The 25446-nt window shown below is 44.0% G+C and overlaps 1 protein-coding gene across 3 annotated transcripts in view; it reads left to right on the top strand.

Annotated features, from left to right (window-relative positions):
* LOC308481931 (cadherin-9-like) overlaps positions 1 to 25446 on the top strand; it is a 142172-nt gene that overhangs the window by 89953 nt on the left and 26773 nt on the right. For 2 of the 3 annotated variants that reach the window (XM_081014767.1, XM_081014765.1), the window contains exons 4-5: positions 11262 to 11381; positions 13570 to 13737. In XM_081014767.1, the coding sequence (XP_080870893.1) occupies positions 11262 to 11381; positions 13570 to 13737 (288 nt within the window). Of the gene's footprint in view, positions 1 to 9739; positions 9814 to 11261; positions 11382 to 13569; positions 13738 to 25446 lie in introns of those variants that run through there. The other variant, XM_081014766.1, reaches the window with a different exon arrangement.

Here is a 25446-nt window from a genome sequence, read left to right on the forward strand (position 1 = left end):
AGAACCAGAGGGGAACAGAAACGAAACTCCTCCCAGCTTCTAAAGCTGACGTCAGAATGCTGAGGCATCATGGGAACAACTTAACCTGTTAAGTTCCAAACCCAACATATACAACCTGAGCCTAAGATGAAGCGGCTCAGAGCATTAACACTCCAGAAAGTCTTGCTTCTCCCATAGTCACAGCCTTGGAATCAAGCAAAAACCAAGCATGGCTCTCTCCATAGGAGCCATCTCCTAGGGATTGATGGGTCTTTGGGCACCCCAATAAAATATTAGAGGGGGCTGAGCCACCGCCCCCAAGTTGATGGGCAATGTCATTCAAATGGCTTGTGTGCACTGCATCATGTGATTGATTATGTGGGATGGGGCTTACCTGCGCCTCCCCCCATATTTTATTCAGGTTGGCACCCCTGGCTCTCTCCCAACATCTACCTGCTTCTAGCATGCTCTCAACTTGCAAGCACTCTGTCTTTCTCCCCACCAGCCAGGTAAGGGACGAGGTCCACCCATTTACCCTTTGGCACAAAACAACCCACTTTGTTATATTAACAACCATACTTAGGGTCATTAACTCACCAAGAAACTTGCTTGAATAGTTCAACAGTAGAATCCTCCACTAGATTTTAACCCATCAGTTCTTCCCATCAATTAACAGATTATCATTTGCATTTTATTTCCCATAATTTTAACATCAAAACTAAGAGAGTTGCCACAGCTGACTAGTTTAAGCTGAGAGTGACCTTTAAATCAACACTAAAAAGTGTTTTTATCATACTTGTGCCCTGCAATTATTTGACAGATCCATTTTCCTACCGATTTTTATTGGAGTATCCCCCCCCCCCATCAACTATAATTCTCTAATCTCTGGACAAAAAGAAGAAGAAGAAACATTACAGACTCAAAGTCCACACCTCAGCACTTTTCACTCATACCTAATGCTGACACTGCAGTACAGTACTAAGGGATGTGTTCTGCACAGTTAGAGATGTCGTCCTTCAGATAAGACATTAAGTCAAGGTCCCTTCCCTTCAGCTCTGATATGGCTGCACAGGACAAAATGAAAAATCCCAGTGGCATTCTGTGAAAGATGTCAAGAATTGGAGAAACTGCCATGAGAAGAATTCCCTTTCTGAATGTAACAAGTTTCTAATGTTAAAGTCTTTATGCATCTAGTGAGAATTAAATGGTGCAGTTCCCCAACTAATCAATGGACAAATATGTGAAAATGTTTTCATATGGAGACTCGTCGGTCTCAAGAGAGAATGGAGGGTGCCTCTGGGAGTGAAGTCCAACTGCTGGAGAATCACAGTACCTGCAGCAGCTGCAGAGACCAGTAACTCATAACTGCTGCATCCTGCAACATTTTTGCTGCTTAGCAGGACTGAAGTGACCTCTCAAGGGGGAAAGCCTGGGCAGTGTGTATGGAGGTCCTGAGCTGCCCAAATTACAAGACCTGCCTCTTGGTCTCACTGATGTGGTCCAAAGGAAAACACTACAAGCTTGGCTGCAGGAGTTGCTGAAAGGAGGCTCACAAGAAACCATCCAATTGTCTTGGGAACTTTACTCCAGATTTGTGTAGTGTTTGCTCTTTAGCCTTTCTTATCCTGAAGATGTCCTCAGGGGCATAGGAAGGGGGGCGGAGCAGTGGGTCACCCCGGGTGCCACTCTGAGAGGGGTGACAAGATGGCCCCTGCCTGCCCCCAGCTGTAGAGCAGCCGAGGGAATGCACTGTTCATATGGGTGCCGCTCGTGTGGCTTCCATATGGGCTGCTGCTCTCATGCGCCGTCTGTATGGGCTGCCTCTCGCATGGCGACTGTAAGGGCTGCTGCGCAGCTTCTGGGTCATGTGGCCAGCATGACCAATCTGCTACTGGCGAACCAGAGCAGTGCACGGAAACTCCGTTTACGTTCCCGCCGGAGCAGTACCTATTTATCTACTTGCACTTTGATGTGCTTTTTAACTGCTAGGTTGGCAGGAGCTGGGACCAAGGAGTGGGAGCTCACCCCATCACGAGGATTCGAACCACCGACCTTCTGATCAGCAAGTCCTAGGCTCTGTGGTTTAACCCACAGTGCCACCCGCATCCCTGTAGAAACAACATTACTTACGTTTAAAAAGTAACATTACATATGTCCTTCATGAAGTCTGTAAATCAGGACAAAGTAGCATGGAAAGTTTCTAGGAGTTTCCTTCCATCCCTTACCTGGTAGCTAACTTTATGCGTTCAACATTGAAAATGTCAGAAATATTCTCTAACTTGTGAAAAAAATATAGGCATATCAAATGGGAGCTGTTTTGAAAGTAGAATGCAAAGACAATCTGTATTATGCAGACCCACTTCAGAAGCACAAAATATTTACAAAGTATGCAAATAGGGCTTCGGCATAGTCAGACAATGTGCTTCAGCATTTTTTCTAAGGCGACATAAATTATTGTGAAGTCTTTTCACACACGTAGAACACGCAGGCAAAGAGTCTTTGAAAGTGGCTTCCAAAACTTCAAGGAGATAAAGGACACCACAAATAAAGTAATCAGGGTTTGGGAATGAAGGACCACATTCTGACACTCAAAGAAAAGGACAGTATCATCTGCACACGATGGAGCATCTCATTCTTCAGTGTTGGGGCAATCTATATTTGTCCAGTACACATAAAATGAGTTGAGTTTGCACATGAGATCAATTTGTCAGCTGCTCAACAATTTGGAAAGCGGGGAGCAGCAATCTCTCGTTGACAAAAGTGTTACTGTTACACATGTATTTTGCTGCAACTGTATGGTTTGAGCTGCACCCAAATGTTTATACAGTCATACCTCGGGTTACAGATGCTTCAGGTTGCATTTTTTCGGGTTATGGACCCACCGAAACCCAGAAGTATCAGAATGGGTTATTTCCGGGTTTCGGAGGTCGTGCATGCGCAGAAGCACTAAAACGTGCTTTGCGCATGCACAGAAGTGCCAAATCGCAACCCGTGTGTGTGCAGACACACTGCTGTGGGTTGCGAACGCTGCGGGTTGTGAACCTGCATCCCACAAGGATCACGTTCGCAACCCAAGCGTCCACTGTAATGTCATGAACCAAGTGTGACATGTGGACTAGGGAGACCTGAATTTGACGCACCACACATCTAGCTCACTGCATGGCCAAGGACACAACAGGCTCTTGGTCTCACCTACTTCATAGGTTGAATGTTGTGAGGACAAGATAGCATAAATCCATACAGTACATCACCCCAGGCTCTTCATGGGAAAGTCAGAATGTATATCTAAGATATTAAATGCATAGAAAGAGCCCTGATGGGTCAGCTTAAAGACCTATCAAGTCCTGCATCCTACAGTAGCCACCCGTATGCTGATGAAAAGCCCACAAGCTGGACTTGAGGGCAACAGTCCTTTCCTACTCTTCTTTCTCAGGAACTGGTATTCAGAGGCATGGCCCCAGTGATTATCTTGGCATTATAAAGTCTTATAGTGCCTGCTCCATAAGGAAACAAGAGCACACCCTAATCAAAAAGCCCAAAATCTCAATTGCAGCCACTAGTGCTTATTACCCCAGCAGGAAATGGCATCTGAGACTGGACTAATGCTACTCAGAAAAGCAAAGGAGTTGCAAGCCCTCGAAGATTTTGCAAGTGTAAGTAGACAAAGATGCACTTGTGTGCTTATAACCCATTTAGTCTCACAACAAGGACTGCTGCCTTTACACTTTGTTCTCCCATTTTGCATCACATAATGCTCTTCTACCCTGCTTTATGCTACATTCATTTAGAGAAGAAGAAGAAGAGTTTGGATTTGATATCCCGCCTTTCACTCCCTTTAAGGAGTCTCTCTTTTTTTTTAAATAATTTTTTATTAAGGTTTTAAACAAAGAAAAAAGAAAAACAACACACACAAAAGACAATACAAAACTTAACAATAAAAACACAAAACATAACAATTAAAAACAAACTCTCTTTTCCATTTCCAATTTTAAATTACTTATTTTCTGGACTTCCTCATACCTCCCTCTTTTGTATTCCAATCCACATTATTTGTCCAGCAGTTTCTTTTCCACTTTTTTAATCCCAATCTTTAATTTAATAAAATGTTAAAATATATAACCTCAACTTTTTTTAAAACCTAATCCTTGATCTTAATGTCATATAGCTTTAAATTTTTCCCTTTTATTATCAAATTTCCATTTCTTTAAACATCTTTAATCTTGATCTTTAATCTTAATCTATCCTTAACTTTAACCTGTATAGCTGGAAACCACTTATTTTCAATCCAACATCACTCTAACATTCCTTAATTTTGCAGTGTTTCTGAAGATAGTCTTTGAATTTCTTCCAGTCTTCCTCCATCGACTCTTCTCCCTGGTCACGGATTCTACCAGTCATTTCCTCCAATTCCATATAGTCCATAAGTTTCATCTGCCATTCCTCCAGCGTGGGAAGTTCTTGTGTCTTCCAATACTTTGCGATGAGTATTCTTGCTGCTGTTGTTGCATACATAAAGAAAGTTCTATCCTTTTTTAACACCATTTGGCCTACTATGCCCAGGAGAAAGGCCTCTGGTTTCTTGGGGAAGGTATACTTAAATACCTTTTTTAATTCATTATATATCATTTCCCAGAACGCCTTAATCTTTGGGCACGTCCACCAAAGGTGAAAAAAAGTACCTTCAATTTCTTTACATTTCCAACATTTGTTATTGGGCAAGTGATACATTTTCGCAAGCTTGACTGGGGTTATGTACCACCTGTATATCATTTTCATAATATTCTCTCTTAAGGCATTACATGCCGTAAATTTCATACCAGTGGTCCATAACTGTTCCCAGTAAGCAAACATAATGTTATGACCAACGTCCTGTGCCCATTTAATCATAGCTGATTTTACCGTTTCATCTTGAGTATTCCATCACTCCCCTTAAGGAGTCTCAAAGCGGCTAACATTCTCCTTTCCCTTCTTCCCCCACAACAAACACTCTGTGAGGTGAGTGGGGCTGAGAGACTTCAAAGAAGTGTGACTGGCCCAAGGTCACCCAGCAGCTGCATGTGGAGGAGCGGAGACGCGAACCCGGTTCCCCAGATTACGAGACTACCACTCTTAACCACTACACCACACTGGCTCTCTTCAACAGCTTGTCCTTGAGCGAAGCAGGGTCTGTTAGTAAACTGGCACTTTTGTAGAAAAAAGAGGTATAATAAAGTGTTTAACATTCACATGGATATGGTTATATTTGTTACAGAATAGCTGCAATGCACACAGATGTAGTAACTGACTTCCTGGACAAATGGTTATGGGCTGGAGGAAACAGTGCACTTGAATATGCAGTGTACATGTAGGGATGCGGGTGGCACTGTGGTCTAAACCACTGAGCCTTTTGGGCCTGCTGATCCGAAGGTCGGCAGTTTGAATCCACTCAATGGGTGAGCTCCCATTGCTCTGTCCCAGCTTCTGCCAACCTAGCAGTTCAAAAGCATACCAGTGCAAGTAGATAAATAGATACTGCTGTGGTGGGAAGGTAAACGGCATTTCTGTGTGCTCTGGCTTCCGCCAATGTGTCCTATTGCACTAGAAGTGGTTTAGTCATGCTGGCCACATGACCAGGAAGCTGGCCACATGGCCAGTGTTTGTCTGTGGACAAACACTGGCTCCCTCAGCCTGAAGCGAGATGAGCACCACACCCCATAGTCGCCTTTGACTAGACTTAACCACCCAGGCATTCTTTATCTTTTTTCAAAAATACATGAATGCGCATTTACAACATGGGTGTGGAACTTCTGGCCCTCCATATATTGTTGGACTACATCTCCCATTATCCATGACTACTGGGTCATGTTGGCTGGGGTTGGAGGAGAGTTGGAATACAATAACATCTGGACCATAGGTTACCTACACCTGATTTATACGCTGGTAGAGAATTGGAGGGCATTGGGACTGAAATCTAAAGAATTGAATCCTGTTGGTTTGGAATAAATGGGGTTAAATCCTAAATGAGTCTGGATACAATCTATACAGCCATACAAATCAAACCTGCCTTGAAACCCATAGAAAAGTTACTTAACATGGTTAATCCCAGAAAATCTGAACTGTTTCTAAATCCCTGCCTGGTAAACAGGGACAATTGGAACAGAGAAGATTTTTTTTTTGTTGGGTATGAGTAATATAGCTACTGGGAACATAGGAACTTACTAAATGCATTAAGATATGTAAGTAAACATGTGGAAAAAACAATTTATTCTATGCATAGTTTGAGAGGTTTTGTTACGATGCTAAATTCATAGTTGGCAATTTCTGAACAAACAAATAATAAAAATTCTCCAAAGTTTATTTGAAAACTGCAACAAGCTTTCACTGGATGAATCCACACAGCAACAGAAAGGTGGCAGAAGGCATGCATTTCTGGGAACACGACGACTGGGGGGAAGCAAATAGCCACATTTCAAGGTTATGGCTCCTCATTTCTGGAAAACCTTGAACATGGGTGTCAAGCCAGGATTGATAGTTATAGGGTGAATATGTATTCAGGAAATAGATAGGAACAGCCTTGCCCTGGCTTTCAAACTACAGATAGAAAAATAATTACCTCATCCTCCTCAGTCGGATTTTCAAAATGGTAGCATGAATCTCCTTTCCTTGTCCTCTTGTCCCCTCAAAATGGTGATGAGATGCTCTTGTCCAGCTTCATACCACCACACTTCCTTATAATAAAACACACACACAAACTTCCTCACATACACATATTAGCCATAGTCACAAATATTCAATGCAGGTCAGCCCACTGAACTGAACACCATATTCTCAAGAGCAACTGTATGGGTGGGATGGGGAGGCAGTGAGCATTAAACACAAAATATAAATTCTGAAAATGTACAAGAATAAGCCTCAAATTGGTTATGCTTCAGACTTTGGGTTTTCTGTTGAACCTACAGTCCTTTATTCTGCTGTCCAGAAACTGAGAGCCATAAAATATCTTAAGCGTGAAAGCAGCCAGATGTTTCCGCCATGACTTCCTTGATAAATTACTGGGAGAAAAATCTTCCCCATTTGGAAATAATATCTTAATTTGACTGCAGTCACGACTATTTGCAACACTCATAGTAATGCTTTATCAACGAGCAAGCAGGAGTCCCCTTCACTGACAAAACACACCTCTAAATCAAATGCAATCCACAGCAAGGGCATTTCAGAGTAATAATAGCCCCATGTTGTACTCACGTCACCATGTCAGATCCAATTTTATACAGAGAGCACAAAGCACTGGAAGACTGAAAATATCTGCGCCTCTGTGTGTTGTGCTGTCTTTGTTACAGGCGCAGATTGAGCAATAATGAGCAACGGCTCTTCACAAACGAAACAGGCAAATGTGAGGGGCCTCAGAGGAGATGGCATCCTCAAAACCGACAGGTTAAGAAGGAAGATGCCGAACTCAGAACTCAGTCTCTTTTTTGGGGGGGGGGGAGTGTGTGTCTTACTCTAAATTGTGTTCATGAAAGTTCAGACACCCACATATCCAACTGAAGAAAATGCAGACCCAAAGCAATTAAAATAAGAATACTGCTGGAAACTTTGCAAGTCCGAGGACTAGATGTGCATAGGATTTTCCTGTAACTGCTTGCGGCATTTTGTTTTGGAAGCAGAAGGGTGACTGGAACCACCATTGTAGAGGTTATTAACATTACTGTGTGGAAAGAATGAAGTGTTTATCTCTCATGACACCCCATGGAAGCTGCAGTTGCTCTTCATTTAGACAGCACACCATACATTTTAAAGCATTTTCTTGCACTTTCAGTTACCACCCGCCCCATCCCTTGAATCATGGGTCAGTTCCCAACACCCGTAACAAACTACAGTTCCCAGCATTCTTTAGGGGAAGCCATGACTGTTGAAGTTGTATAATAGTGCTTTAAGTGTGAGCCAGGGGTGCCAACTACCCCCCCCCATTGAAGGGGTCTGGTGTCACGTGACACGTCTGGCCCCTGCCCAGGGCATAAGCACTCTCGAATCAGCAATGGGGAGAGGGGGCCCAGAGTGTGATCTTCGCCCTCCTTGTGTCCCACCCAGCTTTGGCCCCCTCCATATTTTGGGGCAGGGGGCTGAGCCCCCCCCCCAATATTGAGAGGGTCACCATCTCCTGCCACCACTGGGCAAGTGCTTGCCCAGTGGTGTCAGGGGAAGGGGGCACAGAGAGTGATCTTCACCCTCCCTGTATTGCCCCTGCCCGGCACATGACCGTCTCAATACTGGGGTGCTCAGCCCCCTGCCCACAAATACTGAGGAGGCCCAAGCCCCTCCTGCCCCCTATAATTGCTGCCCCTGGTTTGAGCAGAGACCTTTCACTTCATTTTGAGGTGAAACCAGAGATACAAGGAAGTAATAAGAGCAACCCATCTCATGGTCTTGGAACGAGAGCTGCCCATGTCAACCAATGGTGACATCCAGGATTTTAGCATAGCTGTGATCTGGAAGCAATGTATCTTCCAACAGCCACACCCACACCCCAATCCACAAAAAGCAACCCCAAAGACTTCATTGCCTTTCTAACTTGCCTTAATTTTGTGGGTTTTTATTTTTAAAAGCTATTTAAACATAGTTAAAATGGCCCCATCAATATCAACACTGATGTCATCTTCCTTTGCCCCCTATTTTGAGGAAGGGAGATTTGTGGCTGTGAGCAAATAACTGACATCAGAAATCTGCAGTGAATTACTCTGCTACTATGGCAGGCTAGAAGGGGGGCTGAGGTTGGTTTCTGCAATAAAATACGTCTTGTTATGGTAAATATTATTCTGAAACCTCCCTCACACCCTTTCTCAGTTCAAATCCGGGGCTCCTTCATATGCAGAAGGCTTGCATTCCATTTACTTGCGTGTAGATGCTGTGCACATTTATATCTTTTCAAAGCAACCCCTCCCTGCAAAAACCCACACTCTTTTATCCATTTGAAATAAGACCCAATTTAAGAAACAGTATGAATTCATGTCTTTACTGCTAACTTTGGTTTTGAAGGAGAGGTGTGCTACACAGCCCTATCAGAACTCAGCTAAAATCCTGGATTTCTTCATTAATTTCTATAGGCACTCCTGCCTCAGGGAAGGAAAAAAAACCCTCAACAGCTCAGTGGGTGAAGTTGAGCCTTGTGGGTGAGTCTCTATTAAGTCTATGGGTGGGACTGTGGAACTTTATTTCCCTGCTCAGTCAAGCCTTCCTACACAGTGCCACTTAGTAATTACAATCAATATTACTGCTCTTGAGAAATGACATACACTCCAACATTTCTCTGAGGAAAATAGGGACGTCCAGTGCTATTTTTCTAGAAAAAAGAAGTGCCGCAACTCACCACGAACACCTCCGTCATTCTCTTAGAATGGCAATGGCGCCCACCTAAGAGGTGAGTACTGGCTGAAAAAAAGCCATGGGGATGTCTTTTTCCATACCCTCCAACATTTCTCCAATGAATGTAGGGATGACCTAAGGAAAAGTGGGACCTTCCAGGATTAAATCAGAAACCGGGACGGCTTCTGTAAAACGTGTTCTCCTTCATGGAGAGCACGTGTTGCGGTGGGGTCTGCTGAGCCACCCCTCTGTTACCAGGCAGGGTCTCTAAAGATGGCCTGGGGCAGTGATTGGTTCACTGGGTTGCTGGGGTAAAAGTTAGGTTGCAATTTTGGTGGGAGGGGTAAAATGTTTAAATACTCTGCATGCAGCCTGGAGCTTTCTCTTTGCTGCGTGCAACGGATCACCCGCCCGCCCGCCCTTGAGTAAGGGGTTGTTGCATTGACCTTGCTATGCCTGTCATGGGGTCGTCTGCTTTGGAGCGGGGGCCTGGTAGGAATTTTGTCCATCTGGCTGATTGGCTGGGCCATTTGGTTTTTGCCTACTGCGTAGCAAATCGTCACAACTTGTAAGGTTGCGGTTAGGCATTGGTTATAAATTGGTGGAGGAGGGGTTAGGATAGGCTGGGCCAGCCCCTCCATGGTTGCTGCGGAAAGGGAATTCCGTTAAAGGAATCCTGGGGCTTGCCATCTTTTCGTCCAATCCCTGGAATGGGACTAGGGCCGGCAAGCCTTCGGGGAGCATGCAGATGAGAATTGAGGGTCTGTGACTCAGCTCCATTTCTCCCCGACTTGCTTTCCCCCGCACTGTCTTTCGGTGGTGCCCGGAAGTCAGTTCTGTCCCCAGGCGGGCGGACAGATAGTCTTAACCAATGCCTAAACAACCACTCACAGTTTTGTATTTAAATAAAGTTGTGGCCAAAATTATGCCAAAAACCTTAAACAAAAATTAAGTGTGCGTTGTGAGTTATTTGGGGGGTGGCTTGGGGACCTCGACATGCAAATCCGGGCCTGCCCCTGGAAATTAGGGATAATTGGAGGATCTGATATTACTGTGATTTAATTATTCTGTCGATACTATTAGTCACCTTGCATTTCCTTTGCAAAGGAAAGGTGGGGGTATATAACTTGATTGAATAATATTAGAACGAAGTTCATTGGCGTGTTTGCCAAGCTAAGGCCCAGCTCAAAGATAGGCTGACACTTTCGTTGGCTTCTGTCACTTTTCTCCCCCTTTCCCTTCTCCTCTCCTAGACCTCTTATTATTCTATATTCTCTTTTTCTCTCACACCTGATTTCTTAATATTTCCTCAGTGGCCTGCTGTGCTGAGTGTGTGTGATCTCTTGTCATACCAGTTTTTCTATTCAGTGATGTTTTAATGATTTGTTTAAATCCCTCTCCTAGTACTTCAGGGCGAGATCAGTGTTTCCTTTCCAACTGACTTTACTGACTAAATTGCAGCCTCTTGATTGTTTCCTTGGTAATTTTTTGAATCTGCAGCATTGACTAGCATCCTTTTGGCTGCTTCTAGGCAGGACAAGGTAGGGCCTACAGGCCTCTGGTATCACAAAGGTGTCCTTAGAAGACCAGAACAACATGATTCTGGTTTATTTCGGTTAGCCCAGACTGATGTCCAGCAGGAGCCAAGAACTAAATTCTAGCTAATTATCTCACTTCTGATGAGCAAAATAATACCTTTTAAATTGTGTTATTATGTATCCTACCTCTGCTCCCAGGTGCTCAAAGCAGCTGGCATGGGGTTTCACCCTATTTCATCCCCACAGGTAGGTTATTGGACTAAAGCACTCAGTGGATTTTGCTATGGAGCAGGAATTTGTACCTGGGTCTTCCCAGTCTAGTGCTATGCCCAATATACATAACCTCATTTCATATTGTGGATTTTCACCACCCCATTGTTGCTCTTTTGCTCCTTATTTCAGGTACTTCTGTTATCCAAGTGACCGCTACAGATGCTGATGATGCTAACTATGGCAACAGTGCCAAAGTTGTTTACAGCATCCTCCAGGGCCAGCCATACTTCGCAGTGGATCCAGAAACAGGTGAGAATGTCTATTGACTTGGCTTCCTTTTATTTACGCCAGCTCTGCTTTATTCTAATTATCTGGAGTTGTTGTCAGTCCTTTTAGTATTTCTTTCTTATATTGTCACCCATTTTTCTTTTGTTTGTTTTTTCAAAGGCTTTTCATTGATATATTCATATACTGTACTATTCATGCTCATCTGTTATTTGGTTGGAGCAGTTACTTCTGACTCCACCTTTTTGGGGGGAAGAGGGGTCCTTGGACAAGGTATGCTCTGTGGCCCCTAGTAACCTAGAAGAGGCAGGTTGAACAAAAAGAGTACCAGCCCAAATTTAACTGCATCAGAGTGCACCAGAGTGGAAACCTCAGCAGCGAGGGCCTATCCCTGGCCTCACCTCTTCCCCCAAGCCACCGTGGATTGGCACAATTCAAACCAGGGCTTGGTGGGAACTCTGCAAGCATCGTGGAGGTCAGGGGAAAGGGCCAACAGCCCAAACAAACATGATGTGGCTCCGAGGGAAGGCAGGAGCCATCATGCCAGGTTGCAGGTGCTGCCCACTATTGGACCAGGTAAACGGGCATTCTTTGGTTGAAGAAGTTACTGCTGACTCCACCTTTGCAGTGGCACAGGGGTCCTTGGACAAGACATGGAAGAGGCAGGTTGAACAAACAGCAAATTTCCTCATAATGTCTCTTCTTGTGTGTGTCGCACAAAATAGCAACAACAATGCTTTTTGGTTGGAGGGACATTTGCTGATTTCAAGCCCCCATCAAATGCCCAGTTTGCATCCTCTTCTTTAGCTGGCTCTGTGACAAAGCCATACTGCAGCCACACTGTGAACTATAGAAGGACAGCTGATTCGTAAACCTGGTTGTCTGGCTTCATTTGCATATCATTTACATGAGCGTGGCAAATGCCAAGCCACAGCTGCTGGATGCTGCATCGGCTGTGTGATATTTTGGAATAGCTGATGCAAAATGAGAGCAAGAGGCAGGGAATGGAACCTTCTGAGCCAGCTCAATAAAAAATCATGACCCACTTTCAGAAACCATACTATTTGGGGGGGAAAAAAAAAAGAGGAAGGAGGGAAAATGCCCTGTGATTTCTAAATTGCACAGAGCCCAATCAGAGCACAAATGATGAAATTGATAATGGGTGGAAAGAGTGCATTGAAATGAAGGAAGCTGCATGCTGTTTTCCTACCATCCCAAACCTCACCTTCTCATTCCATCCTGGCTGTTCCAAAAACCATCAAGGTTAGGCAGCCATCTTTTGGGGGCGGGGAATATTTCCCCTGGTTAGGTATTCCCATACGTACTGAAAAATGACAAAGTACAGCAAAATGGCTGTAAGAGTGGAAGAGTGAACTGTATTGCTTCAGACTGTAGTTGGTGGGTACTGGTTTGGATTGCTGCCCCTCCCCTGGTGTAACAATATGGCATGGCTGTGACCCTAATTTGTGTGTAGGAAAGTGGCACAGCAAACAAACAAACAAAAGCTTAGCACATCCTTTTCCTTGATGTGTGCATTTCCTATTTACATGCATTTATATATATATATATTTAAAAATGTGGTCCCTCCTTAGCTATAGTCTGAACTGTTGTTGTTGTTGTTAGTGCTTTAAAAAAAAAGTTTAGGGGGAACTCTCATTTTCCTGCTCATATTGAAATACTGCCCCTAAGTGAAGCCAAACTTAGATTCACAAAATGTTTAGGGGTATGTGTACCCCTGCGTCCCCCCAGAAAAAAGCACTGATTATTATTATTCCTCCACCATATTCAGCTGCATGTATAGTTTCAGTCCCTGCCATGATTTTGGAGAGGGCTGCAAACTCCTGTTCATTGCAGCCTTTCATCCTAAATGGAAAAATAACCACCAGTCAAAGTTGTTGTTGTTTTCAGAAAGCTTTCATTATGACAGATGTAACCATTTTTGTTTTTTCCCCCCAGAAGGATAATTACATTGATTTAGTGCCAATTTAAAAACACTGAGTAATGGGAGCTTCTTGTTTCCCTCTTTTCTTGCTGTGACATTAAACTAGTCATGGACTGAAAGCCTTATTTCAGTGCATACACCTTCAATTTTGTTTATTTACTGTGGATTAACTGGCACAGCATATCTGACACAAATCCATTTTAATACTCTCCTTCGACCTACTCCCACCTTCAATCTCATATTTCCTCCCCCTCTTCTCTTCCCTATAAGGCATCATCAAGACTGCTTTGCCCGATATGAGCCGAGAAAACCGAGAGCAGTACCAAGTGGTCATCCAGGCAAAAGACATGGGCGGCCAGATGGGCGGATTATCAGGCACTACAACGGTGAACATCACGCTGACCGACGTCAATGACAATCCACCTCGATTCCCCCAGAGTATGAACCATTTAATACTTCAGATGTGTTCAAAAAGCCTCTTTAAACTCTGTAGTTCAAGCTTCACCATCTGGGGACGTAAATGCAGATGCACTTCTGATGTTGCAGCTATTTAAGGTCACACAGGAACATACATACATATATATATATATATATATATATATATATATATATATAATATTTCCAAAGGAAATAAACAATGTTAACTCCCATAATAGTGTTAGGTCTACAAGCAAAAACAAACAAACCAACAAAAACTAGAGGTGCACAAAGCTTTGCTGCTTGTAGAATTATAATCATCATCATTTTATTATTTATATGCCGCCCATCTGACTGGGTTGCCCCAGCCACTCTGAGCAGCTTCCAACAAAATATTAAAAACACAATAGAACGTCAACCATTAAAAACTTCCCTGAACAGGGCTGCCCTCAGATGTCTTCTAAAAGTCAAATAGTTGTTTATCTGTTTGACATCTGGTGGGAGGACGTTCCACAGGGCGGGTGCCACTACGAAGAAGGCCCTCTGCCTGGTTCCCTGTAACCTTTCTTCTCTCAGTGAGGGAACCACCAGAAGGCCCTCAGAGTGTCCGGACTGAATGATGGGGGTGAAGACGCTCCTTCAGGTATACTGGGCCAAGGCCATTTAGGGCTTTAAAGGTCAGCACCAACACTTTGAACCACTACCAAGAAGGCCCTTTGCCTGGCTCCCTGTAGCTTCACTTCTAACAGTGAGGGAACTTCTAGGAAGCCCTTGGAGCTGGACCTCAGCGTCCGGGCTGGACAATGTAGGTGGAGACACTCCTTCAGGTACACAGGACCCTGAAGAGTCAGGTGATAGCTTTAAGCCTGATTCTGCACAGCTCATAAACCACGAAACAGAATGCAGCAACTCCAATATATTTCGACCTGCCAAATGTCCAATAATGTCCAGGACTTTTAGCCACTGACAGGCCACCTTACATAGGCAAAGGGTTGCATTCTGCTTGCTGGGAATCTAACTTGCGCACAATCTAGGTCACATCCCACAGTCACATAACTAAATAGCCGCCACTGTCCTTCTCCGTCCTACTTGGTTCACAAACTGCACAGCACTTGATGGTGGTGCTGTGAGAAAGAGGAAGTTCTCAAAACTTTGCACCCAGCAGCTGCAACCGGCATGATGTGCCTGATCACTGCAGCACATGCTGCAACACATGTGCTCATACACACACCTGGATGATGCAGCAATGCAAATCACAACAGCTCTCCTATTCGGGCACTTATTCTCACAAATGGAGCCACAGACAGTGTTGTTAGGCTGATCGGAAGGTCAGTGGTTCAAATCCGCGCGACGGAGTGAGCTCCCATTGCTCTGTCCCAGCTTCTGCCAACCTAGCAGTTCAAAAGCATGCCAGTGCAAGTAGGTAGATAAATAGGTACCGCTGTGGTGGGAAGGTAAACAGAGTTTCTGTGCACTCTGGTTTCCATCACAGTGTTTAGTCCTGTTGGCCACATGACTCGGAAAGCTGTCTGTGGACAAATGCCAGCTCCCTCGGCCTGAAAGCAAGATGAGTGCCGCAACCCCATGGTCGCCTTTGGCTGGACTTAACAGTCCAGGGGTCCTTTACCTTTTACCTTTTGTACCCCACCCCTGTGCTCTTCAAAAGCCACAAAACCCAACTAAATTAAAACTTTGTAACCTATTGGCCGCTCTCTGCTTTCTACTATTTATCGGTTTTGTTCACTTTTTTTATCATGCTTGTAAAATATATGTATTCACTTCTCCTCATGACTTAGCTCAGAGGTCTGCTTAAAATGCAAGGGTGTGATAGAGTAATTAATCACATTGAAGTTGATGAACCCAAAGTAGGCTAGTATCACATATTTTGCTGTACTGTATGTCACTCAGTGACAGTCTCATAAAGACTACATATTGGAAGGTACCCATAAAGAAGCTTTAATATCAAGGCTGCTGTTGTTGGGGTTTTTTTTTAGCTCTTAGTCTTCCCTGTGGCTTTTTTGTGAGCACAGAAGAAATAAGAGCCTATGGAGATTGGTGTGCCTTCTTTTTAAGGTCTTAGAATATTTTAGTTACAGCCTCAAATAACAAGTAAGTGTGCCCTTTATTCACTGGCATATCAAATCACTAAGAGTCAACAAACTTATTGTGGCATAAGCTTTTGTGCACCCGACAAAGAGGGGTTTGACTCACGAAGGCTCATGTCATCATACAGTTGTTCCACTATATGAAAACTCAGTTTTCATATCCTGACAGCTGCTTTGTTTGTGGAAAAACAGCCTTGGAAAGAGCTAATTTAGAGTGGAGATTGAAAATAAGTGTTTTCAATTTTTTCTTGCCCAGCATTACTATTGCTAGGCACACACCCTTCCCTGCAAATTGCTGTCCCTACCAAGAGGTTCCAGGTTCTCATGCATATTCAGATACATAAGTTAGGAACCCTGCACAAAGAGAAGTGACTCAAGAGAAGGATTTGTAGCAGAAATACTGTGGGTGGAGAAAGGGAAGCATACCCTTCTGCTGCCACTTTTTTGTCTAAATCACCACATACTAAATTTTATTTTCTGAAAGGAGGGTGGCTGTCTGGATTTTGAGTATAACATCCACCTCGGGCTTTATCTGCACTCCACTTGTGAGGGCAGGGCCAGTGTCAGACATAGACAGCGTTGGGCACTACCAATGGCCTCCATCACAGCAGATGGGCAGGGATCACAGCAAGATAGGAAGGTGCCTTAAACCAAGGTCACACACGCACACACCATATCTTTAAAGCACTGTTCAATCACAATCTAACAGTCATGGCTTTTTGCAAAGAATCCTGGGAAGCGTAGTTTGTTAAGGGTGCCAAGAGTTGTCAGGAGACCACTTGCAGGGCTCCTGCACCCTTAACAAACTACATTTCCCAGGATTTTTTGGGAGTATGTGTGTCAGTTAAAGTGACAGAAGGTTGGTATAAGTCAGCTTCCTATGTTGCAGTGTATGGTGTGGCCATGACCCAAGGCAACTTTTTTGGTCCCTCCAAATGAGTATTGTCAACACTGATTGGCAATGGCTCTCCACGGTTTCAGACAGGGCACATTCCCAGTGAAAACTGGAGCTGCCAGAGATTGGACCTGAAATCTTCTGCATGCAAAGCACATGCAATACCAGTGAGCCCTTGAGCCCCTTCACTTTCTCCTCCTTCCTATCGTTGCTTGTTCACCTGTCCTCTTTGAGCATGCCAGCAATGGCAAGACATAAGAGAAAGAGCATCATCTTCCACTTGACTTGAACTCTGTCAGTTATACGGATTGGGCAAAGTGCATGTATTGCACTGGCGGCAGGTGGGCCCATTCAGAGGAGACACCTAGCCAACCCCCCTTCCCCCCGAATGACTACACACTTGCACATATCTAACAGATCCAAGGGATCATTTATCATGCACATCTTCAAAGACCTCAGCTCTAATCTTGACTGACCATCGAACAATCAATCTTAAGGGTTATATGTGGACTGCCCATCTTCCTCAGAGACCTATATCCAGGTGTGTTAATTATTTTTGTTGCTGAGTAGGCTAGCTGTGCTTCTTCCCATTCTACTCCACCAGAGAAAAGAGAGGAGTAGGGATTATTTTAGAGTCAAGAAATTGGCTATTAAGAGTCAGGTAAGAGTTACTGAACTGGAATAACAATCAGAGTGTTAGTGGCAGATAATAGGCTCTCAGGAAGGACAGCTTTCTTACACATTCTGGAAAATGTGTTTGTACCCATCCCAGAAACTCATCCCCCTATCATCATTACATATATCTGGGAGAAGAGTCAATTCCACCATTACTCTTCTTCCCCCACATTATAAAGCAGGTGAAAATTGTGGGAGTCAAAAGGAATTTGTAACATCCAGCTATTCTGATACTGGTCCAATATTAGGGATTTGCGAACCAGCTTTTTGGAGCTAAAGTTACAGTTCCAATGCCTTCTTCCAATCTTATTCTTATTTACCCACTTTGTTACCCACAAAGATAAGATGGATGTACATAAGAGCAAAGGAAGCTGACTTATACTGAATTAGATCATTGGTCCAGATAGTCTATAATGACTGGCAGAGATTCTTTCAGGATTCCAGACAGTGTCTCCTCCCTGGAGATGCTGAGAAATTAATCTGGGACCCCATTCATGCAAAGCAGATGCTCTACCACATGACAGGTCCTAAATGAAAATGCACTCTGCATTCACATAGATTTCCTTCTTCAAATTTCCCTCTGTTTGCCTAAGAATTTAATTTTCTGAAACAAAGTTTCCTTGCGGGTTTATTTTAGTGATTTTGGAACAAATGTCTATGTGCTAAAAAATGCAAAATCAGCACAGAGGATTGCCAGAGCATCTCTCATCATCTCAGATCAATAACAAACCACATCTGCTTCTAGCAATAATTTCTCCCATTCTGTCTGAGCAAAGCAGCACCCAGGTGTAATATATGTGTGTGAGAGAGAGGGACAGGCAGACAGACAAAGATGGAGATGCATTGTGATCAGAGAGTGGATTCACAGATAACAGGTATTTGGAGCCACCAAGTAGATGCAAGAACTACAGCTGCCTTAAAAACTGGAGAGGCTCGGCTGCTACTTGCTTTTTCCCTAGAAAAGTTCACATTTCCCCACTATCCCAGAAAATTTATTTACAACAAGGAAAATTTCCCTCACCTTGATAATCCATATTTAAATTATATGTAATGAGCAATACCTCTTATGTTCACTTCTGGTTATTATGCTCATAGTTGCCTTACCTTTCAAAAGAGTGCACTGCTGACTTTAGACCAAAGTCTTCTTCCTGATTTTTTGTATGCTGAAGGCAGCTAATGGGCACCTTGTATGCTGACTTAATTGAAGGTACAGCTCCACATCTCCCCCTAAAGGGCCCTTTCCCCTTTTACTAAATCTTGGTTGGATGCTTTTACAGGACTGGTATAGTGCACTCAAGTTGCTTCCTTTAATTTTAAGAAAAGCAGTTATTTTAACATTCAAAATGTGTCCCTTCTTACACCGACGTTTTATCAGATTTCTTTTGTGCTGCTATGTATTTGCCTTTACTGATTTAGAGCTGTTTCAGCTTTGTCTCTTGCCAATTGAAATTCAAGCTCTTAACACCAAGTTGTGATTACATGGTATTGCTTCTGTTTATTGACTGTGTGAGCATGAGTTTAATTAGCTTCTTGGTGCAAATGCAGGTAGAAAAATACACCTTTCAAATCCCACTGTTTTTCAGTCATCATGAAATTCCTTTGCTGCACCTGACATGATAAAAAAGGGCTGCGGCTGGACCCTCCCAGATGGTCATAAAACTGGATTAGATTTCTGTGTCAATCGCATTTGCTGCCATGCCCAAGCTGAGGTAATCAGCAAACAGCATCATCTCAAAAATAGTACTGCCAACATAGTTAAAAAAGCTGACAAAGAAGCAGTAGTCATCATTGTGAACATTTCAGACATGAGGCTGAGAGGCAACTCCACCATGACATTTTACAGGCCCCAATTATCAGATCCCACTGAGGAATACCAGAAAGATCTACACAATCTGATGAAGGAATTTCCTACCAAAGTGCAAATCAAAAGCCATACATCTCAGGAGCCTCAACTAGACATTTTCTATTTGCCACCCAAACTACAGAAACCACAACACTTTAGGTGCCCCATATGTTTAGGCTTCCAGTACCATCACAGATGGGGCGTTTGGATATACGGACTCTGTTTGCAGGCCATATGCCACCAGTACTCATGCTTGGTTCTGAATACAGCCAACTTTCTGAGGAAATGACAGTCCGGTGACAAGCTTCCAGAACACAATACCCTAGACTACACCAATATTTCCATAAGGATGGGATATAAGCCATCAGTAATATCATCCTAGATGGAGTTCTGGCCACCAGACTTTGCCACTTGATACTCACATTCATTTCAGATTTAGGGAGAACATTTATCTTCAGATCAATGGCTCTGCCACGGGCACTCTTGGATGGACCCAAAGTATGCCAGCATCTCATGGCTGATTTAGAATACCCCATTCTCATCACCTGTCTCCTAAAGCCTCTCTTCTCCTTGAAACACACTATACCTATGTCTATGTCTATGTCTATGTCTATGTCTACATCTATATCTATCTATCTATCTATCTATCTATCTATCTATCTATCGATCTATCGATCTATCTATCTTCTATCTATCTATCCATCTATCCTGCTAATAACATATATAAAAACACAACAAAACATCAAACATTTTTTAAAAAAATATCATTTACAAGCAACAAACAAACAAATGAATAAATCAATAGAAATCAACAGCAACATCAGACAGTTTACAGTTATGCCCAAATTAAAATAACCACCAACTCCAACTAAACATTTAACCAACACCAATCCAACAACAACAACAAAAATGGAACCATTTAAAACATTTTAGCCAGTTGTCAGTTGCCACATTTATGACATCTTTATCATCTGGACTTATCAACAAAGACAGTTTGAGCAGTTCTACCCTGTTCTAACCTTCAACCTGCTATCAACTTGAGCCTTGACCTATTCAGACAGCAGGTTCACTTTCTTGAAACTACTGTAAAATTATACAATGGACGTACAGTATAAGCATCACTATACATGGGAAACCAAATGTCTGCTACACCTACTTACATGATTCCAAAGTGCATCCAGAACATGTACTACAAAATCTATCGTTTACACCCAATCTCTATGTTATAATTGCATCAGCTCAGATTCATCACACTCACAAGATAGAAAAAAAGTTACATCAGGCATTCATCAAACCACAGCACCTCCCTCATCCATTGATGTGGGAGATCAACCAAGCCAGATTGGTACTACTACAGGACAAACCTTGAAGAGAAAATGACAGAAATCCACTTGTCATTTTTTTATAGTTCCCAGCTGAAACCACTCAAACATAATCAGTGATCTATAGGCTATCATCAGTCAATAGACACCTCAATTTTGCAGGCCTTGGCTGGTAGGTCTGTACTTACAGAAAGCCCCAGACAACTACCCCAAAGCAACCACTCATCAGCAACTACAGGCCACATAACAGAGATCTGGGGCCAGACCCTGCAGTAAACCCAGATGCCAAATCTGTCCCTCTTTCTACTCTGGCAACACTATTACACTATCTAATAGCGTATTGTGCCAGTCACACCATAAGTTGTTCATTCACTTGTTCATCTTCCAGAGTGATATATGTTATCTCCCAGCAGTGGCTTTCAGCATTCTGCATAGGACAAATAGCCCAGTCTCTACACAAAAGAACCAATTAATGTGTTCCAGGAAAGCTTATGAAAAAATAAATATACTGTAATAAATATAGTGCCACAACACTCTTTCTTGTATCTGCTGCAGCATGCTACCATGCTGTAAACCTTGTAACTTCAGACTGCACATGGACACAGTATATTTTAAAATATGTATTTTAATATAAAAATAACCTTATAAATATTCCCAGTTATAAACACACAAACCCAAAGAAAACTAGAACATCATCAGGAGTTAGTCAAGCCCTCTCCTTCATGTTCTCCTTTTGTACATAGAGGGAAGTTTGGGGTTTTATATGACGGAGCACTAAGAAATAGACCCTCTGACATGCACAATGAACTAGCATGTTCCACATCCTTTGGTCTCTCACTTTGCTCTGCACAAAGTGATCTTGACTTTATCAACATAGTTTGTTTTGAAAAGAAAAGAACAACCAATGCTTTGTTGGTGTCATTCCAGTCTTCCTTCATAGCCTTTCTCTCAAGACTGTGGCCCACAGACAGGTCACAGAGTAATTCAGACCTCAAGTACTCATGTAATCAGTGCTGGATTTACATATAAGCTAAACAAGCTATAGCTTAGGGTCCCACTCTCTTGGGGGCCCCCAAAAAATTTAAAGGAAAAAACCTGAATGTACATTTCCAAAATATAAGATAAAAAACAAATAAAATAAAACCTATAGGGACGCGGGTGGCGCTGTGGGTTAAACCACAGAGCCTAGGACTTGCCAATCAGAAGGTCAGCGGTTCGAATCCCTGCGACGGGGTGAGCTCCCGTTGCTTGGTCCCTGCTCCTGCCAACCTAGCAGTTTGAAAGCATGTCAAAGTGCAAGTAGATAAATAGGTACCGCTCCGGTGGGAAGGTAACCGGTGTTTCCGTGCACTGCTCTGGTTTGCCAGAAGCGGCTTAGTCATGCTGGCCACATGACCCAGAAAGCGTACGACGGCTCCCTTGGCCAATAAAGCGAGATGAGCGCCGCAACCCCAGAGTCGGTCACGACTGGACCTAATGGTCAGGGGTTCCTTTACCTTTACCTTTACTAGGCCCCTATGTTGTAAGTAATGGGCCCCGCCTGCCAGCCTGCTCCCTAAAATATCATTGGTTTGCTCATTTCTATATATAGAGTGTCTACATTCTGCCTGGATTGGTTGCATACTTCTTAATTGTATTTCAGTTCAACAATGACTTCTATAAAACACATATTTTATGTGCAAATGGCTTTAGATACCAATTAGGTCCATAAATTACCACATAGCATATATTCAACACAAAAAACAGTGACAATTTGTTGTTGACAAAGGGCAGCTGGACATATAAAGGGCCCCATTACCTTCAGTAGCTTAGGGCCTCATGAAACCTAAACCCGGCCCTGCATGTAATGCATTTTTTTCATGGCTCTGCCTTATACGATGTTCAGGAACATCTCTGTAGTCAGAGCTAGTATGAAACAGGAGCCTAGCACTCTGAGATGGGCTGCAAACAGCAAATCCCACTTTTGGTAGCTTCTCTGAAACAGGTGATTGTTGGTTGTGATCAACAGGGACATCTTTACCATTGGGCGTAGTGGTATGACAAGCCAGGGCGCCAAGCAGTGGAGGGTGCCAGGAGGATAGTCCAGGGAGGGGATAGCGGGGAGGCAAGTGAGGTGGAGCAGGGGCTTGGTGCCTGCGCACCTCCAGCACCCATCACAGGCAGGAAGGCTCCGGATGCTTTCCTGCAGTCCGGAGCTCTCTCCGCTGGCTCCGCAAGACACCAGCTCCTCGGCTGTGTAGTGTGTGCTTGTATCCCAAGCTCTGCGTATAATAAACATGACTCTACCACCGCTCCCCCCATCCACTCTATCTCAAAAGATCCCTGCGGTCGAGGCTACACAGCGCATCTGCTGCCCCCAACTCCCCTTCCCCTGCTTCTCTGCTGCCTTGCACAGAGCCTGCCTCCTCCCGCTGCCCCCACTGCCTCTGCACTCCTTCACACGAACCACGTTTCCTTCCCCTGCCCAATCCCATCCCAGTCACACACTCTCTCCCCCCTTACTCCCCAAGCAAGGATGGCAAGACTGTGGCTGAGTGAGTACGCTTTTCTGCTGCGGCAATGCGGACGGCCCAGCTCACTTCGCCTGTCTCTGCCCGGATGAGACCCCTGCTTGCCTCCCCATCATGCCTGGCTGCCCAGCCCCACACCATGATCCCACAGCGGGAGCCGATGCCTGGCCTCATGCGAGCAGTACAGGGCAGCAGCGCAAGGGCAGAGCAGAGCAGCCTTTCCTAAAAAAGGTCAACAACTCTGGGAAACGGGGTGTGTGTCTGTGTGCCGGAGGGATCTTTGCACCACAGCGCCGGATATGCTTAAGACGGCCTTGGTGATCAGCAAAGCATCTGCTGTAGCACTGGGCTACAAACTTCAATGTCCACATGTGTCGAAGCTTTTCACTTTCTTCTATGAAGGGAAATGCTTATTTGTCTGCATTTTAGGCTTTCTATATTATATGCTAAAACAATCTCCTGAATGTGAAGGAAAATGAGGAAAACCCTGGGCTTATAGACCCCTATGCATGCATCTGAACTCCTGCATAACCGGCTGATTGCTATGTAGCATCCAAGACTGATTTATTCCCAGTGTCAGAAACATGATGCATCTCCTCAGTTCTGAGATTGGATTGAAAAAGGTAACTCAAAATAGAAAGAGAAATTGTCCCTTTGTTTCCATGCCTTTTGATCAAAGTAGACATGATATATTTATTCGCTTAATTTTTAGCTCACCTTTCAGTTCAAAGAACATCTCCAGCATAGTTCCTAGAAAATAAAATTAGGCTTTCTAAACCATTCAATTATTAAAACAGCTAAAATATCCAATTACCATATGCAATTCAAATCACCAATCAGCCACAGCAAAAATAAACAGGAGCACAAAGATATTTATTATCAACTAACTCGAGGCTTTAAGAAACAGAAATCTTCCCACCCTGGTTCAGCTTCTTAATGCAGAGATGAGTTACATTGGTAGATTTCCTTAGGCAGGGAGTTCCACGGGGAAGAGACAAATACTGAAAAGACACTGATTCTTTTAAGTGCCTTATGGGCACAAAAATCTGTAGAGCCCAAAGTGGGACCGAAACTAATGACCTAATCAGACAAGGAAGTTCATACAGGAACAAACATTCCCTTAACAGCGAAAGCCTATGCATGCTTATTCAGGGGCATGTCCAATATTATCCAATGGAACGTGGTCCCATATATGTGGGCACAGAATGTCAACCTGGCAGGGCAATGCCAGGCTTGGGTTTTATGGCTTGGACAGAGGTGCTGTCAGGGCCGTCTTACCCATAGACGCTAGGGGTGTGGGGCACCCAGGTGCCAGGCTCTCAGGGGCACCAGGCTGCGAATCCGGGGCCTGAGAGTTGAGTCTGGGGAAGAGCCTGCCCGTTGGTCAGTCAGAGTGCTGTGGTGGGCTCTTCTGCTGCAGGCGGCTCTGTGCTGCGGGTTCGGGGCCGACTGAGCCAGCAAGACACTGAGGCGGCTGGCTGGCTCCGCCCTCCTGCACGCCTGGGAATGGGCAACCTGGGGGGGGGGCAGATCTTTGCACCCTGGCGCCACATATGCTTAAGACAGCCCTGGGTGTTCTCCCCACCCACCAGCTAAACCAGCCTCCTGCTAGCCACTACCAACAGAGTGACGCAAGCCTCAGTACAGCATCCCCCTACTGCCTATCAAACAGGTAGGTGGCAGTGCCATCAGTGGGATTCCCACTCCAGAAAACAGCAGGTGGTCTTGAAATCAGGCCTTCTGGAGGCAGGGTGAGGCTGAGCTGGCCTGGGATCCAGTGGATCCCAAGCTGAGCACACCAATGTCATGTGATGGCAGAGAGCCCAATTGCTGTGCCAGCTTGCAAACATTTGTTCCATCATGAGTTGTAAAGGTGCATTAGCAGTGGCAAAATCCCACCCACTGGGGACAGAAGATTTGGATTGTGCTATAAGAATTTTTGGGCTGCTGTGATGTTGTGCATCCTTCACTTTGTATGTGAGCACTCAGCTTTTCTCAGAAGTACTGAGTGACAGCTTGGATCTTTACAAAGGATTATTTGATCTAGGCAAGTTTTCCAGATGTACTCAAATTTCCCCTACAAACTCTGAAGGCAACCAACGTTAAAAGTGAGCAATGCTCAGGTTTCTAATTAGAGCCCGCATACTGAATTTCCCACTGCTTCCTTGGAAAGCTGATCTTACTTTGAACTATGTAATATCCACACAGATCAGCTGAATGTTACCTGACTTTAACCCATCCTTGAGCAGAAAGGTGACAAACCCTACTGAGAAATTTGAGCTTATTTACATTAAAAAGAGAGGACTTCTTTTTAAAAGTCCAACACATGTGTTGCCTGAACAGAGCCATCCAAAACCACCTCAGATTTTGCTTCAGGCAA

This window comes from Podarcis pityusensis (assembly GCF_964106645.2).
Source record: "Podarcis pityusensis genome assembly, chromosome: 7".
Lineage (NCBI taxonomy): Eukaryota > Metazoa > Chordata > Lepidosauria > Squamata > Lacertidae > Podarcis > Podarcis pityusensis.